This window comes from Nerophis lumbriciformis, linkage group LG37, assembly GCF_033978685.3.
Source record: "Nerophis lumbriciformis linkage group LG37, RoL_Nlum_v2.1, whole genome shotgun sequence".
Taxonomy (NCBI): Eukaryota; Metazoa; Chordata; class Actinopteri; order Syngnathiformes; family Syngnathidae; genus Nerophis; species Nerophis lumbriciformis.
Window position 1 is genome coordinate 7,685,268 of NC_084584.2, and position 13,958 is coordinate 7,699,225.

Consider the following 13,958-nt stretch of genomic DNA (forward strand, 5'->3'; position numbering starts at 1 on the left):
TAAAAAGTCAAGATAAAGGTGAAGTTATAACACTGAAACACCCTCAGGAAGAGCTGCTTTAACACATGGCTAGCTAGTTTTAGCTACTTCTAAATCACTAATCCTCATCTCCATGGCGACAAGTAAAAGTGAGTTTCTTCCAAGTATCAATATCACTGGAGGACGAGGAATAGCTAAACATGCTATTCCTGGGTGGATCTACACCTGACATCCACTGTAATGATACCAAGTACAGGCACGTATCTAATCAATACTACTATGATTACGTCGATATTTTTTTTCCCTTTTTTAAAAATGTATATTATGTTTATAAAGTCAGTAAATACGTCCCTGGACACATGAGGACTTTGAATATGATCAATTTATGATCCTGTAACTACTTGGTATCACATCCATACCTAAATGTGTGGTATCATCCAAAACTAATGTAAAGTATCAAAGAAGAGAAGAATAAGTGATTATTACATTTTAACAGAAGTGTAGATAGAACATGTTCAAACAGAAAATAAGCAGATATTAACAGTAAATGAACAAGTAGATTAATAATCCATTTTTTACAGTTTGTCCCTCATAATGTGTAGAAAATAATAGGTGTATAAATGACACAATATGTTACTGCATAGACTAATTAGGAGTCTTTGTTTGTTTACTTACTACTAAAAGAGTAACTAAAGGCGGTATAGTACTGAATATGATTCATTAGTATCACAGTACTATGCTAATAACGGTGTAGCGTACAACTCCCGTGTGAGCTAAAGAGCATGAGGTCAGATATGGCAAGTTGAGCTAGGTTGACGTGGACCTCTACTAAATTAGCCTCTAAAGGCTTAGTGGCCACATGCGTGGACAGCACCTTTTAGCTCTTATTTCCAAAATGGTGTACACTACTGAATTGGAGTCTTATGGCCACTTATGTGGACACTTATACTGCCATCTAGTGGTGTCAGAAGAGTATAACATACAATGGAATTTTGACCAAAAAAAGTGTAAAAATAAGAATTAGCATGTCACTAAACATGAAGTACACGTGTGTGTACTTACGGACTAAGTACATCATATCAAAAGATGATTGCAACAAGCCCAAATAGCAAAGAGAAATAAAAAAAAGCATGTAAACAATCAGCTTGGGCCTTAAGAGGTTATGGTATTGGTCCAACAAGTCTATATTCACCTCAATCCTTGGTTTTTTGGCTTCCGAAGACACTTCATCAGCCGCTCTTTTGACTAAAGTTAGCAGATGAAAAGAGTGTCAAGACGTGAGGTGACCAGGTTGAAGTGAAACCTACCTTGTGTGGGTCTTTGCAGGCCTATTTCTATAGGCGCACTCCTGTCAATACTGGTGGATGTCGCTGTCAACAGAGGGAAAGATCAAGTTGTATTCCTAAATGGCTGAGATGGGACATGAAGACATCCTCTGTGTGCTACTCACAGCTCTCGCCGTTGAGGTAGGACAGCAAGCCCTTTCTGTCAGGTCTCCGAACGACAGGGATGTTTTCTGTCTGTGAAATAACGCAAGAGTAGAAAATGGAATATCAACTGGAAGAAAAAAAGTGTCAATCTGTGGTTTGTTTAAGGTCTGGCTATAAGAATAATCAATTGCATCATTTATGGAAGATCTGAAGAACCTCTTTGTGTTGCAATCACATCTTATTTGAACACTTCAGGTTGAGTTAACAGGAGGAAACACGTTCTGATCTCATTTTCTATTCCATACTCACCAATACTGCGTCTTTTCATTCTAAATACATCAGTGTTTCCCACACATTTATTTATTTGTGGCGGCCCGCCACGAAAGAATTACGTCCGGCACAAATGGATTTTTCGGCTTTTGACTCGCTCGACCGCTCATAAAAGCAATGGGACTGTCTGTGAATGTTGCTTGTAGTTACAACTCCAGTGCAGTAGGTGGCGGTAGCCTACTATGCGTTGTAACTCCGCCAATAGCACTTAATTCACCTGGTGGGCCAGAAGAAGAAGAGGGACGGACGGACGGACGGACAGACGGGATCAAAATACGAGGGTAATCTAGGTTATAGGTAGTTAATGCGCGATTTCACCGAGCGTTTCACTGACGGTGAGCAGCCTGACGCTGCTTCATTAACACCGCCGCTGTTTGACTCGGGGGCCGAGGCAGACGCACGTAGTAACGGTCGCCTGATTTCATACCGACGAGCTAACGTGTCCAGGTTATAACCCTGTTGTCAATAAACACACATGGACTGAAGCTAAATTGTCCACTGTCCACTGCAGCATGTGAATGCAATGAAAAGAATAAAATTCCTTCACACAGATGAGTATAGAAAAATATTTTCAACGGCCGAAAAGGGCTCGACTTGGAGAGGAGGTCGGCCTACAGTCCGGACTACAGGTGCGGCCTGTTCAGCAGCAGCAGGAGGAGGAGGAGGAGGAGGTTGACTGACTGTGGCAGGACACCTCTGCCTCTGTTTCACTTCATGTTGCTGGTAAATAAAATGGTTGTAGTTGTAGGCTAAAGTTAAATTATTTAGTATTCACTAATTAAAGGGGCAGAGCTTTAAGAGACATTTTAGCTTTTATATTTTATAAGCTCTGTCATCCGGGAAGAGCTCAAAGTAAAGCCGCTGCTCCTCCACATCGAGAGGAGCCAGATGAGGTGGTTCGGGCATCTGGTCAGGATGCCACCCGAACGCCTCCCTAGGGAGGTGTTTAGGGCACGTCCGACCGGTAGGAGGCCGCGGGGAAGACCCAGGACACGTTGGGAAGACTATGTCTCCCGGCTGGCCTGGGAACGCCTCGGGGTCCCACAGGAAGAGCTGGACGAAGTGGCTGGGGAGAGGGAAGTCTGGGCTTCCCTGCTTAGGCTGCTGCCCCCGCGACCCGACCTCGGATAAGCGGAAGAAGATGGCTGGATGGATGGATATTTTATAAGATATATTTTTTGTAAGAACCACAATTAATAAATATATTTCAGTGAATCACTAATTGTTCAAATCTGTATATAAATATGTACATAAAATGTTGTAATTATATTCCAACTCCGCGTTCTTCTTGGTCATCGCCGCTGCCGCCGCCACCCCCCGACCACACCACCACAAATAAATGCCTGTCCTGTGGGAAACACTGACATTCATACTTAAAATCATTGAATTTATTAAAAATAATAAAACTGTTAGGATGGCAGAGAAAAGTCACGACACAACAACATTAAAAACCATAATACACAACAACTAGAAGCCAAAACTCAGTACATTTTTACCAAAAATGCACAGTGCGCGTAAAGTAAGTATTAATTCTGCTTGTGCTTACCGACCTCCAAGCAATTTTATTTGGTACATGGTGTAATGATAATTTCATAGTTTGGCCAGGGGTGCGACTTATACTCAGGAGCGACTTATGTGTGAAATGATTAACACATCAGCGTAAAATATCAAATAATATTATTGATCTCATTCACGTAAGAGACTAGACCAGGGGTCGGCAACCTTTACCAGTCAAAGAGCCATTTTGACCAGTTTCACAAACTATAGAAAACAATGGGAGCCGAATTTTTTTTTTGAAATTTTAAATGAAATAACACTGCATACAAAGGTTTTTTTTTTGCTTTGTGCTATGTATAACTAGGGGTCTCAGACACGCTGCCCACTTAATTTGAAAGCCGGTGCGGCACGCGGGTTTTACATTAATGACGCTTGTCAGCATCATGTGTGCCGTGATGGTACAGCATATAGCACCCACTATAGTCAGCGTGCCTGATCAGCCACACGTTGTATGGGACTTCCGCTTGCTCACGTAGGTGTCAGCAAGGCATACTTGGTCAACAACCACACAGGTCACACTGACGGTGGCGGTATAAAAAAACAAAACTTTAACACTCTTACTAATAATGTGCCACACTGTGAACCCACACCAAACAAGAATGACAAACACATTTCGGGAGAACATCTGCACCGTAACACAACAGGACAAATACCCAGAATCCCATGCAGCCCTAACTCTTCCGGGATACATTATACACCCCCCGCTATCAAACCCCGCCCACCTCAACCGACGCACAGAGGTGGGCGGGGGGTTGATGTGTGGGGGAGCAGGGTTGGGGTGGGGGCGGGGTTTGGTGGTAGCAGGGGTGTATAATGTAGCCCGGAAGAGTCAGGGCTGCATGGGATTCTGGGTGTTTGTTCTGTTGTGTTTATGTTGTGTGAAGGTGCAGATGTTCTCCCGAAATGTGTTTGTCATTCTTGTTTGGTTTTGGTTCAAAGTGTGGCGCATTATTAGTAAGAGTGTTAAAGTTGTTTTATATGGTCACCGTCAGTGTAACCTGTGTGGCTGTTGAGCAAGTATGCCTTGCTGTCACGGACGTGTGAATGCTAAAGATGCATATTGTATAACAAGTGTTGGGCTGGCATGCTGTTAATACAGATTGTAGAGGGCGCCAAATGTTGTACCATCATGGCACGCCCTTATTATAGCCGTAAGGGTGAAAATCGGTGAATATTAATCCCGGGAGTTTTCTGCGAGAGGCACTGAAATCCGGAAGTCTCACGGGAAAATTGGGGGGTTCAGCAAGTAAGCTGCTGAGCCGCATCAGAGTGTTCAAAGAGCCACATGCGGCTCCGGAGCCGCGGGTTGCCGACCCCTGGACTAGACGTATAAGATTTCATAGGATTTAGCGATTAGGAGTGACAGATTGTATAGCATGTTCTATATGTTATAGTTATTTGAATGACTCTTACCATAATATGTTACGTTAACATACCAGTTGGTTATTTATGCCTCATATAACGTACACTTATTCAGCCTGTTGTTCACTATTCTTTATTTATTTTAAATTGCCTTTCAAATGTCTGTTCTTGCTGTTGGCTTTTATCAAATACATTTCCCCCAAAAATGCGACTTATACTCCAGTGCGACTTATATAAGTTTTTTCCTTCTTTATTATGCATTTTCAGCCGGTGCGATTTATACTCCGAAAAATACGGTATTTATTTCAGTCAATGACATAAAAAGGTACAAAGTTGACAACACATAATAATATAAATGAATATAGTGCAAAAGGTAATGTAATGCATGATTGTCCAGTTTGGCCTGAAAGGGAGTGGGAAGAAGATAACTTATTTAATCCCACCCCCAGTTCTCCATTCAGTGATTATTCACAAGGGTTTCACTCTTACTTTGTTTATACATAAGAGATACATGTGGACTGCAGGTTGACGCCTGTTCAATCCGCCCATATACAGTAAAGGTTTGTCCAAAGCGCGTCCGCTAGAGATGCGCGGATAGGCAATTATTTCATCCGCAACCGCATCAGAAAGTCGTCAACCATCCGCAATCCACCCGATCTAACATTTGATCAGAACCGCATCCGCCCGCACCCGCCCGTTGTTATATATCTAATATAGACGATGCAAGGCATTAGTGAGGTTATAAAGCTTTTGCCTGTTAAAGAAAGGAGACTGATCCAATGCAGCACAGACATTCGCGTGCCACGCTGTCACGACCCAGACGCACACCAGTGCGCAATCATATGGGAGCCGCGCTGAGCGCACCTCCAAGCGCGTCTCGCTGCCGGCGACGGCCGGGTATATGGGCCCGACGCTCCAGCGCCATCCATTTTCAGGGCTAGTTGATTCGGCAGGTGGGTTGTTACACACTCCTTAGCGGGTTCCAACTTCCATGGCCACCGTCCTGCTGTCTATATCAACCAGGGTGAGCCCCACCCCTTTTGTGAGCGCACTGCGCGCGGAGTGACCCCTGTTACGCGCCCCCGGCAACAGGGGTGGCGGGCAGGTAAGCTGCGCGGGCGGAGCGCGCGGAGTGACCCCTGTTACGAGCCCCCGGCCACGGGGGTGGCGGGCAGGTAAGCTGCTTACCTGCTGCGCGTGACGCCGGCCGCGGCGAAGGCGGACGAGGCGGGGTGTCGGTGCGGTGGGCGCGGTGGTGACCCTGGACGTGCGTCGGGCCCTTCTCGTGGATCGCCTCAGCTACGGCTCCCGGTGGGGCCCTCTCGGGGGAAGGGGCCTCGGTCCCGGACCCCGGCGAGGTGTCCCTTCTCCGCTCCGTAAAAGTGTCCATCTCTTTTTTTTTTTTCTTCTGTTGTGGCATATGCTGCAGGTGCCTGCTCGTTTTTCGTATGTAGGTAACAACATTTAACTATGTATATATATTTCAGAATTGGTTTAACTGCCACCCGCCTGAATCTATTTAAAATCTAATTTTTTTTTATTTCAACCACCCGACCCGACCCGCGGATAAAATCTAATTTTTTTTAATTTCATCCGCCCGATCCGCGGATAATCCACGGAATCCGCGGTTGTGCCCGCAAACCGCGCATCTCTAGCGTCCGCCATTATAGTCTGCACCATAGTCAACAAGCTCACCCTTTTCCTCCATCATCTTGTTGTCAAGCATTCATCCTCCACTTTCTAATACAACTAACCTACACTTCTGACTTACATCTGTCAGTAGACTCGCTATGGAAGTGCTAACAACTACCAGTAGAACCAGGATGATGGGAGAAGAGGCATGTAAACAAGAGTGCCCACTATATGGTGCATCCTGAAGAAACTTGAGGGTGATGTGTAAAACATCCTCTATGCAACATTTTGACTAAAGAAGCACCATGACATGTTATGTACTTACCCCTGTGGTAAATTTATAATGTGCTTTATAAATAAAGTTGATGTAGACCACAAGGAAGTATTCACATGTAGAATGTTAGAATAATTAAGTGTAAGTTATCACACAACTCTCATGCTTAAAGGCCGTTGCTATAGTCATTATCAATTGTGCTGAAGTTGTACTTTTCTATCTGTGCAAAGGGACAACTTGCAAATCCAAGATTGTGAGTCGTCCTGTACCAGTGTTTGTGTCCAGACACGGCCTGCTGACTGCCAAGGGCGAACATCGAGTGCCGTGACGCAGACAAAGCAGAGACAGGGCGATATCACGAGTGTCAGCACATTTCCATTTCTGAATCATCATATATTGTGTCTAATTGGGGCTGCTGAAATTACCCCCCTTCCTTCAGAGGCAGCCTCGGTGATGTAACCAGGGACCTCCCAAATAAATAGAGGAGCACGTGGGACTGTGCCTTAGAGCGTAGGTTGGAACTGGAACTGAGTGTACAGCCCAATACGTCTCTCCTCATTGAGCTAAATTGAACTCTGTCTCTGCATGATTCCTTGCTTCTTGTCTGTTTAATAGATGTCATCAGTGTTTGAACCTGACATAGAACATCTAATAAAAGAAGCACTATTACAGGTTATGTAGACCACAAGGAAGTCTTTTAATGTAGGAAAAAATATAATGACCACTTTAATGGGCCTTTTGTATGAAAATAGACCTGAGTAGAACTGCTCGTCAACCTTATAATCCGGTGCGCCCTATGGTCCGAAAAATTTGGTAAGTGAAGTGTGCCCAGTTTTGTACTTTTCCATTGATGAAGTTGGCCCGTCACTGTAACTTTGCTCCACTGTCACGTCTACGTGGCTTAAAGTTGTGTTCAGTGGCTTTTGCAATTGTGCTGTAGCGGAAAGTTGTTGTGTTGTCATTTATGATATTGTCCTGTTGTGACTTTCAACGTCCTCATCATTAAAAGTGTTCAACTTCATATAAAGTATACAATCTTTTCATTTTTCTACTATGCATTGATTTCCTTCTAGAACTATGTTGGAAACTTCTCCAGCACGGGTGGGTGTAGTTGAATCTAAGGACTATGCATGTCCCAGCCCTAGAATGACAGCTAGATGCTATGAAACTTCTCCAGCACGGGTGGGTGTGGTTGAATCTAAGGACTATGCATGTTCCAGCCCTAGAAGCTATGAAACTTCTCCAGCACGGGTGGATGTACCGTAGTTGAATCTAAGGACTATGCATGTTCCAGCCCTAGAATGACAGCTAGATGCTATGAAACTTCTCCAGCACTGGTGGATGTGGTTGAATCTAAGGACTATGCATTCCCCAGCCCTAGAATGACAGCTAGATGCTATGAAACTTCTCCAGCACGGGTGGATGTAGTTGAATCTAAGGACTATGCATGTTCCAGCACTAGAATGAGAGCTAGAAGCTATGAAACTTCTCCAGCACGGGTGGGTGTAGTTGAATCTAAGGACTATGCATGTCCCAGCCCTAGAATGACAGCTAGATGCTATGAAACTTCTCCAGCACGGGTGGGTGTAGTTGAATTTAAGGACTATGCATGCCCCAGCCCTAGAATGACAGCTAGATGCTATGAAACGTCTCCAGCACGGGTGGGTGTAGTTGAATCTAAGGACTATGCATGTCCCAGCCCTAGAATGACAGCTAGATGCTATGAAACTTCTCCAGCACGGGTGGGTGTAGTTGAATTTAAGGACTATGCATGCCCCAGCCCTAGAATGACAGCTAGATGCTATGAAACGTCTCCAGCACGGGTGGGTGTAGTTGAATCTAAGGACTATGCATGTCCCAGCCCTAGAATGACAGCTAGATGCTATGAAACTTCTCCAGCACGGGTGGGTGTGGTTGAATCTAAGGACTATGCATGCCCCAGCCCTAGAATGACAGCTAGATGCTATGAAACTTCTCCAGCACGGGTGGGTGTAGTTGAATTTAAGGACTATGCATGCCCCAGCCCTAGAATGACAGCTAGATGCTATGAAACGTCTCCAGCACGGGTGGGTGTAGTTGAATCTAAGGACTATGCATGTCCCAGCCCTAGAATGACAGCTAGATGCTATGAAACTTCTCCAGCACGGGTGGGTGTAGTTGAATTTAAGGACTATGCATGCCCCAGCCCTAGAATGACAGCTAGATGCTATGAAACGTCTCCAGCACGGGTGGGTGTAGTTGAATCTAAGGACTATGCATGTCCCAGCCCTAGAATGACAGCTAGATGCTATGAAACTTCTCCAGCACGGGTGGGTGTGGTTGAATCTAAGGACTATGCATGCCCCAGCCCTAGAATGAGAACTAGATGCTATGAGTCCAACACTTACTGCTGCTCTGCGCACGTAGGATGAATGTGGAAGGTGTACGTTGTTGAGCAGGAACAAAATAGAGTCCAAGGTGTAGTACTCTTTGGGGTGGCCCTCCTTACCAGTCCTGGAGGGATGGAGACAAGATGAGACACATGTTAGCTCTATCACATCCTTCAATAGTCTCACGTCCATACAACAAAAGTATTTGTCCACCCCTCCCAATGATGTCCTAATCCAGTGGTTCTCAAACTTTTTTTGTCATCCCCCACTTTGGACAAGAGGGAGTTTTCAAGCCCCACCTGCCCCCATCGCCCCAACAGAGCGCTAATGCCAAGCTTTAACATTTTCAAATTTATTGAACATCAAGTTGTATACATTCAAACTCAATAACATAAAATAACATTAAGTTCAATAATAAATAAAATAACTGTGCAGCTGTGGTATAACTTGCATCAAGTTCAATAATAAATAAAATAACTTCCATCAAGTTCAATAATAAATAAAACAAAAGTGTTATAACTTGCATCAAGTTCAATAATAAATCAAAAAAAGTGTTATAACTTGCATCACGTTCAATAATAAATCAAAAAAACTTTTATAACTTGCATCAAGTTCAATAATAAATCAAAAAAAGTGTTATAACTTGCATCACGTTCAATAATAAATCAAAAAAGTGTTATAACTTGCATCAAGTTCAATAATAAATAAAAAAAAGTGTTATAACTTGCATCAAGTTCAATAATAAATCAAAAAAGTGTTATAACTTGCATCAAGTTCAATAATAAATCAAAAAGTGTTATAGCTTGCATCACGTTCAATAATAAATCAAAAAAAGTGTTATAACTTGCATCAAGTTCAATAAAAAAAAAGTGTTATAACTTGCATCAAGTTCAATAATAAATCAAATAAAAGTGTTATAACTTGCATCAAGTTCAATAATAAATCAAATAACTTGCATTAAGTTCAATAATAAATCAAAAAAAGTGTTATTACTTGCATCAAGTTCAATAATAAATAAAACAAAAGTGTTATAACTTGCATCAAGTTCAATAATAAAAAAAGTGTTATAACTTGCATCAAGTTCAATAATAAATCAAAAAAAGTGTTATAACTTGCATCAAGTTCAATAATAAATAAAACAAAAGTGTTATAACTTGCATCACCCATCCATCCATCCATTTTCTACCGCTTATTCCCTTTGGGGTCGCGGGGGGCGCTGGAGCCTATCTCAGCTACAATCGGGCGGAAGGCGGGGTACACCCTGGACAAGTCGCCACCTCATCGCAGGGCCAACACAGATAGACAGACAACATTCACACTACACCACATCACACACTAGGGCCAATTTAGTGTCGCCAATCAACTTATCCCCAGGTGCATGTCTTTGGAAGTGGGAGGAAGCCGGAGTACCCGGAGGGAACCCACGCAGTCACGGGGAGAACATGCAAACTCCACACAGAAAGATCCCGAGCCCGGGATTGAACCCAAGACTACTCAGGACCTTCGTATTGTGAGGCAGATGCACTAACCCCTCTGCCACCGTGAAGCCGTTCAATAATAAATTAAAAAAAGTGTTATAACTTGCATCAAGTACAATAATAAATCAAAAAAAGTGTTATAACTTGCATCAAGTTCAATAATAAATCAAATAACTTGCATCAAGTTCAATAATAAATCAAAAAAAGTGTTATTACTTGCATCAAGTTCAATAATAAATAAAACAAAAGTGTTATAACTTGCATCAAGTTCAATAATAAATCAAATAAAAGTGTTATAACTTGCATCAAGTTCAATAATAAATCAAAAAAAGTGTTATAACTTGCATCAAGTTCAATAATAAATAAAACAAAAGTGTTATAACTTGATAAAGTTCAATAATAAATCAAAAAAAGTGTTATAACTTGCATCAAGTACAATAATAAATCAAAAAAAGTGCTATAACTTGCATCAAGTTCAATAATAAATAAAACAAAAGTGTTATAACTTGCATCAAGTTCAATAATAAATCAAAAAAAGTGTTATAACTTGCAAGTTCAATAATAAATCAAATAACTTGCATCAAGTTCAATAATAAATAAAATAAAAGTGCCACTTTGCAATCTTTGCAAAAAAAAAAAGGAGGAGCTATATGCATTTGGCAAGACAGGGCAAGTGACAGCACTTTCCCCCGGGAGAGCCACCTTGCTTCACTGTGAAACAGCACGGCTGTATGATCAGCTCCCATTTCCTCACACAGTGCAGAGAACAGTCGCGCTTTCAGTGGTCGTGTTTTGATCAAATTTACCGCGCTCACAACATCTGTTAAAACCTCATTGAGTTCGGGGCTGAGCTGCCTTGACGCTAGTGCTTCCCGGTGAATGACACAGTGTGTGCCCGTCACATTTTTGTTTCTCTGCAGGCGCTGGCTCTGGCTCGACGACCTTTGAGGTGCGAGTCACAAATGTATATATTTGTGTAATTGTGATCCACACATTAGCCTGCTTCCCATCCGCGCGAAAGTTTGTTCCGCTTAGCCCCGCCCCCATTAGTTACTGTTGCTATGTCTGTCAAACTTTCGCTCGTACCGAGAAATATAAAGCCTACAGTAAAAATAAGTACCGGTAATTTCCATTTATTTATAAAGCGGATTTCACAGACAGAATCACAAAGTGATTTACAGTGTGTATAGAAAATGAAAGCATAGTAAAATAAATAATCTAAGAATATAATAATTAAAAAAAAAAATTTAAAGTGAAATTTCCTCCCGTTCCTCGCACCCCACCTGTCATGTCTCTATTCCCCACCAGTGGGGCGCGCCCCACACTTTGAGAAACGCTGTCCTAATCACTAATCACAGGTGTATCAAATCAAGCACTTAGGCATGGAGACTGTTTCTACAAACATGTGTGAAAGAATGGGCCGCTCTCAGTGATTTCCAGCGTGGAACTGTCACAGGATGCCACCTGTGCAACAAATCCAGTCCTGGCTCCTAAATATTCCAAAGTCAACGTTATTCGAAGAAAAGTGAAGAGTTTGGGAACAACAGCAACTCAGCCACCAAGTGGTAGGCCACGTAAACTGACAGAGAGGTCAGCATAGTGCAAAGACTTTCTGCACAGTCACTTGCTACAGAGCTCCAAACGTCATGTCACCTTCCAATTAGCCCACCTACAGTACGCAGAGAGCCGCATGGAATGGGTTTCCATGGCCAGGCAGCTGCATCTAAGCCATACATCACCAAGTCCAATGCAAAGTGGAGATGCCTTCTCTGGACTGATGAATCTCACTTTTCCATCTGGCAATCTGATGGACCAGTCTGGGTTTGGAGGTTGCCAGGAGAACGCTACATTTCGGACTGCATTGTGCCCAGTGTGAAATTTGGTGGAGGAGGAATTATGGTGTGTGGTTGTTTTTCAGGAGTTAGTTCCAGTGAAAGGAACTTTGAATGCTCCAGGATACCAAAACATTTTTTGGACAATTCCATGCTCCCAAACTTGTGGGAACAGTTTGGAGCGGGGCCCCTTCCTCTTCCAACACCAGTGCACAAAGCAAGGTCCATAAAGACATGGATGACAGAGTCGGGTGTGGATGAACTTGACTGGCCTGCACAGAGTCCTGACCTGAACACCTTTGGGATGAATTAGACCGGAGACTGAGAGCCAACATCAGTGTGTGACCTCACCAATGCATGAAGAATGGCGGACAATTGCTATAAACACACTCTGCAACCTTGTGGACAGCCTTCCCAGAAGAGTTGAAGCTGTAATAGCTGCAACATCATATTGAACCCTATGGGTTAGGAATGGGATGGCACTTCAACTTCATATGTGAGTCAAGGCAAAAAGTCAATATAGCCTAAACCCTAAACCATGCTGTAGCTAGCATGGTGTTGATGTTAGCACGGTGTTGATGTTAGCACGGTGTTGATGATAGCACGGTGTTGATGTTAGCACGGTGTTGATGTTAGCACGGTGTTGATGTTAGCACGGTGTTGATGTTAGCACGGTGTTGATGTTAGCACGGTGTTGATGTTAGCACGGTGTTGATGTTAGCACGGTGTTGATGTTAGCACGGTGTTAATGTTAGCATGGTGTTGATCTTAGCATGGTGTTGATGTTAGCATGGTGTTAATGTTAGCATGGTGTTGATACTAGCATGGTGTTGATGTTAGCATGGTGTTGATGTTAGCATGATGTTAGCACGGTGTTGATGTTAGCACGGTGTTGATGTTAGCACGGTGTTGATGTTAGCACGGTGTTGATGTTAGCACGGTGTTGATGTTAGCACGGTGTTGATATTAGCACGGTGTTAATGTTAGCATGGTGTTAATGTTAGCATGGTGTTAATGTTAGCATGGTGTTGATGTTAGCATGGTGTTGATGTTAGCATGGTGTTGATGTTAGCATGGTGTTGATGTTAGCATGGTGTTGATGTTAGCATGGTGTTGATGTTAGCATGGTGTTGATGTTAGCATGGTGTTGATGTTAGCATGGTGTTGATGTTAGCATGGTGTTGATGTTAGCATGGTGTTGATGTTAGCATGGTGTTGATGTTAGCATGGTGTTGATGTTAGCATGGTGTTGATATTAGCATGGTGTTGATATTAGCATGGTGTTGATATTAGCATGGTGTTGATATTAGCATGGTGTTAATGTTAGCATGGTGTTAATGTTAGCATGGTGTTGATATTAGCATGGTGTTGATATTAGCATGGTGTTGATATTAGCATGGTGTTAATGTTAGCATGGTGTTGATGTTAGCACGGTGTTGATGTTAGCACGGTGTTGATGTTAGCACGGTGTTGATGTTAGCATGGTGTTAATGTTAGCATGGTGTTAATGTTAGCATGGTGTTAATGTTAGCATGGTGTTGATGTTAGCATGGTGTTGATGTTAGCATGGTGTTGATGTTAGCATGGTGTTGATGTTAGCATGGTGTTGATGTTAGCATGGTGTTGATGTTAGCACGCTAGCTAGCCATAAGTTAGTCGGGACCATAACCGACAACATAAGGTGCAGGCCTGCAAACTCCAGTCGTCGTGATAAA

General features: G+C 42.9%; 1 protein-coding gene across 2 annotated transcripts in view; it reads right to left on the reverse strand.

Moving 5' to 3' along the window:
- cdc73 (cell division cycle 73, Paf1/RNA polymerase II complex component, homolog (S. cerevisiae)) overlaps window positions 1-13,958 on the reverse strand; it is a 52,570-nt gene that overhangs the window by 38,378 nt on the left and 234 nt on the right. For both annotated transcript variants that reach the window (XM_061931455.2, XM_061931454.2), the window contains exons 2-5: window positions 8,952-9,057; window positions 1,430-1,499; window positions 1,287-1,349; window positions 1,172-1,224 (exon numbers count right to left, since the gene is read on the reverse strand). In XM_061931455.2, coding sequence (XP_061787439.1) covers window positions 1,172-1,224; window positions 1,287-1,349; window positions 1,430-1,499; window positions 8,952-9,057 — 292 coding nt within the window. The remainder of the gene's footprint in view (window positions 1-1,171; window positions 1,225-1,286; window positions 1,350-1,429; window positions 1,500-8,951; window positions 9,058-13,958) is intronic.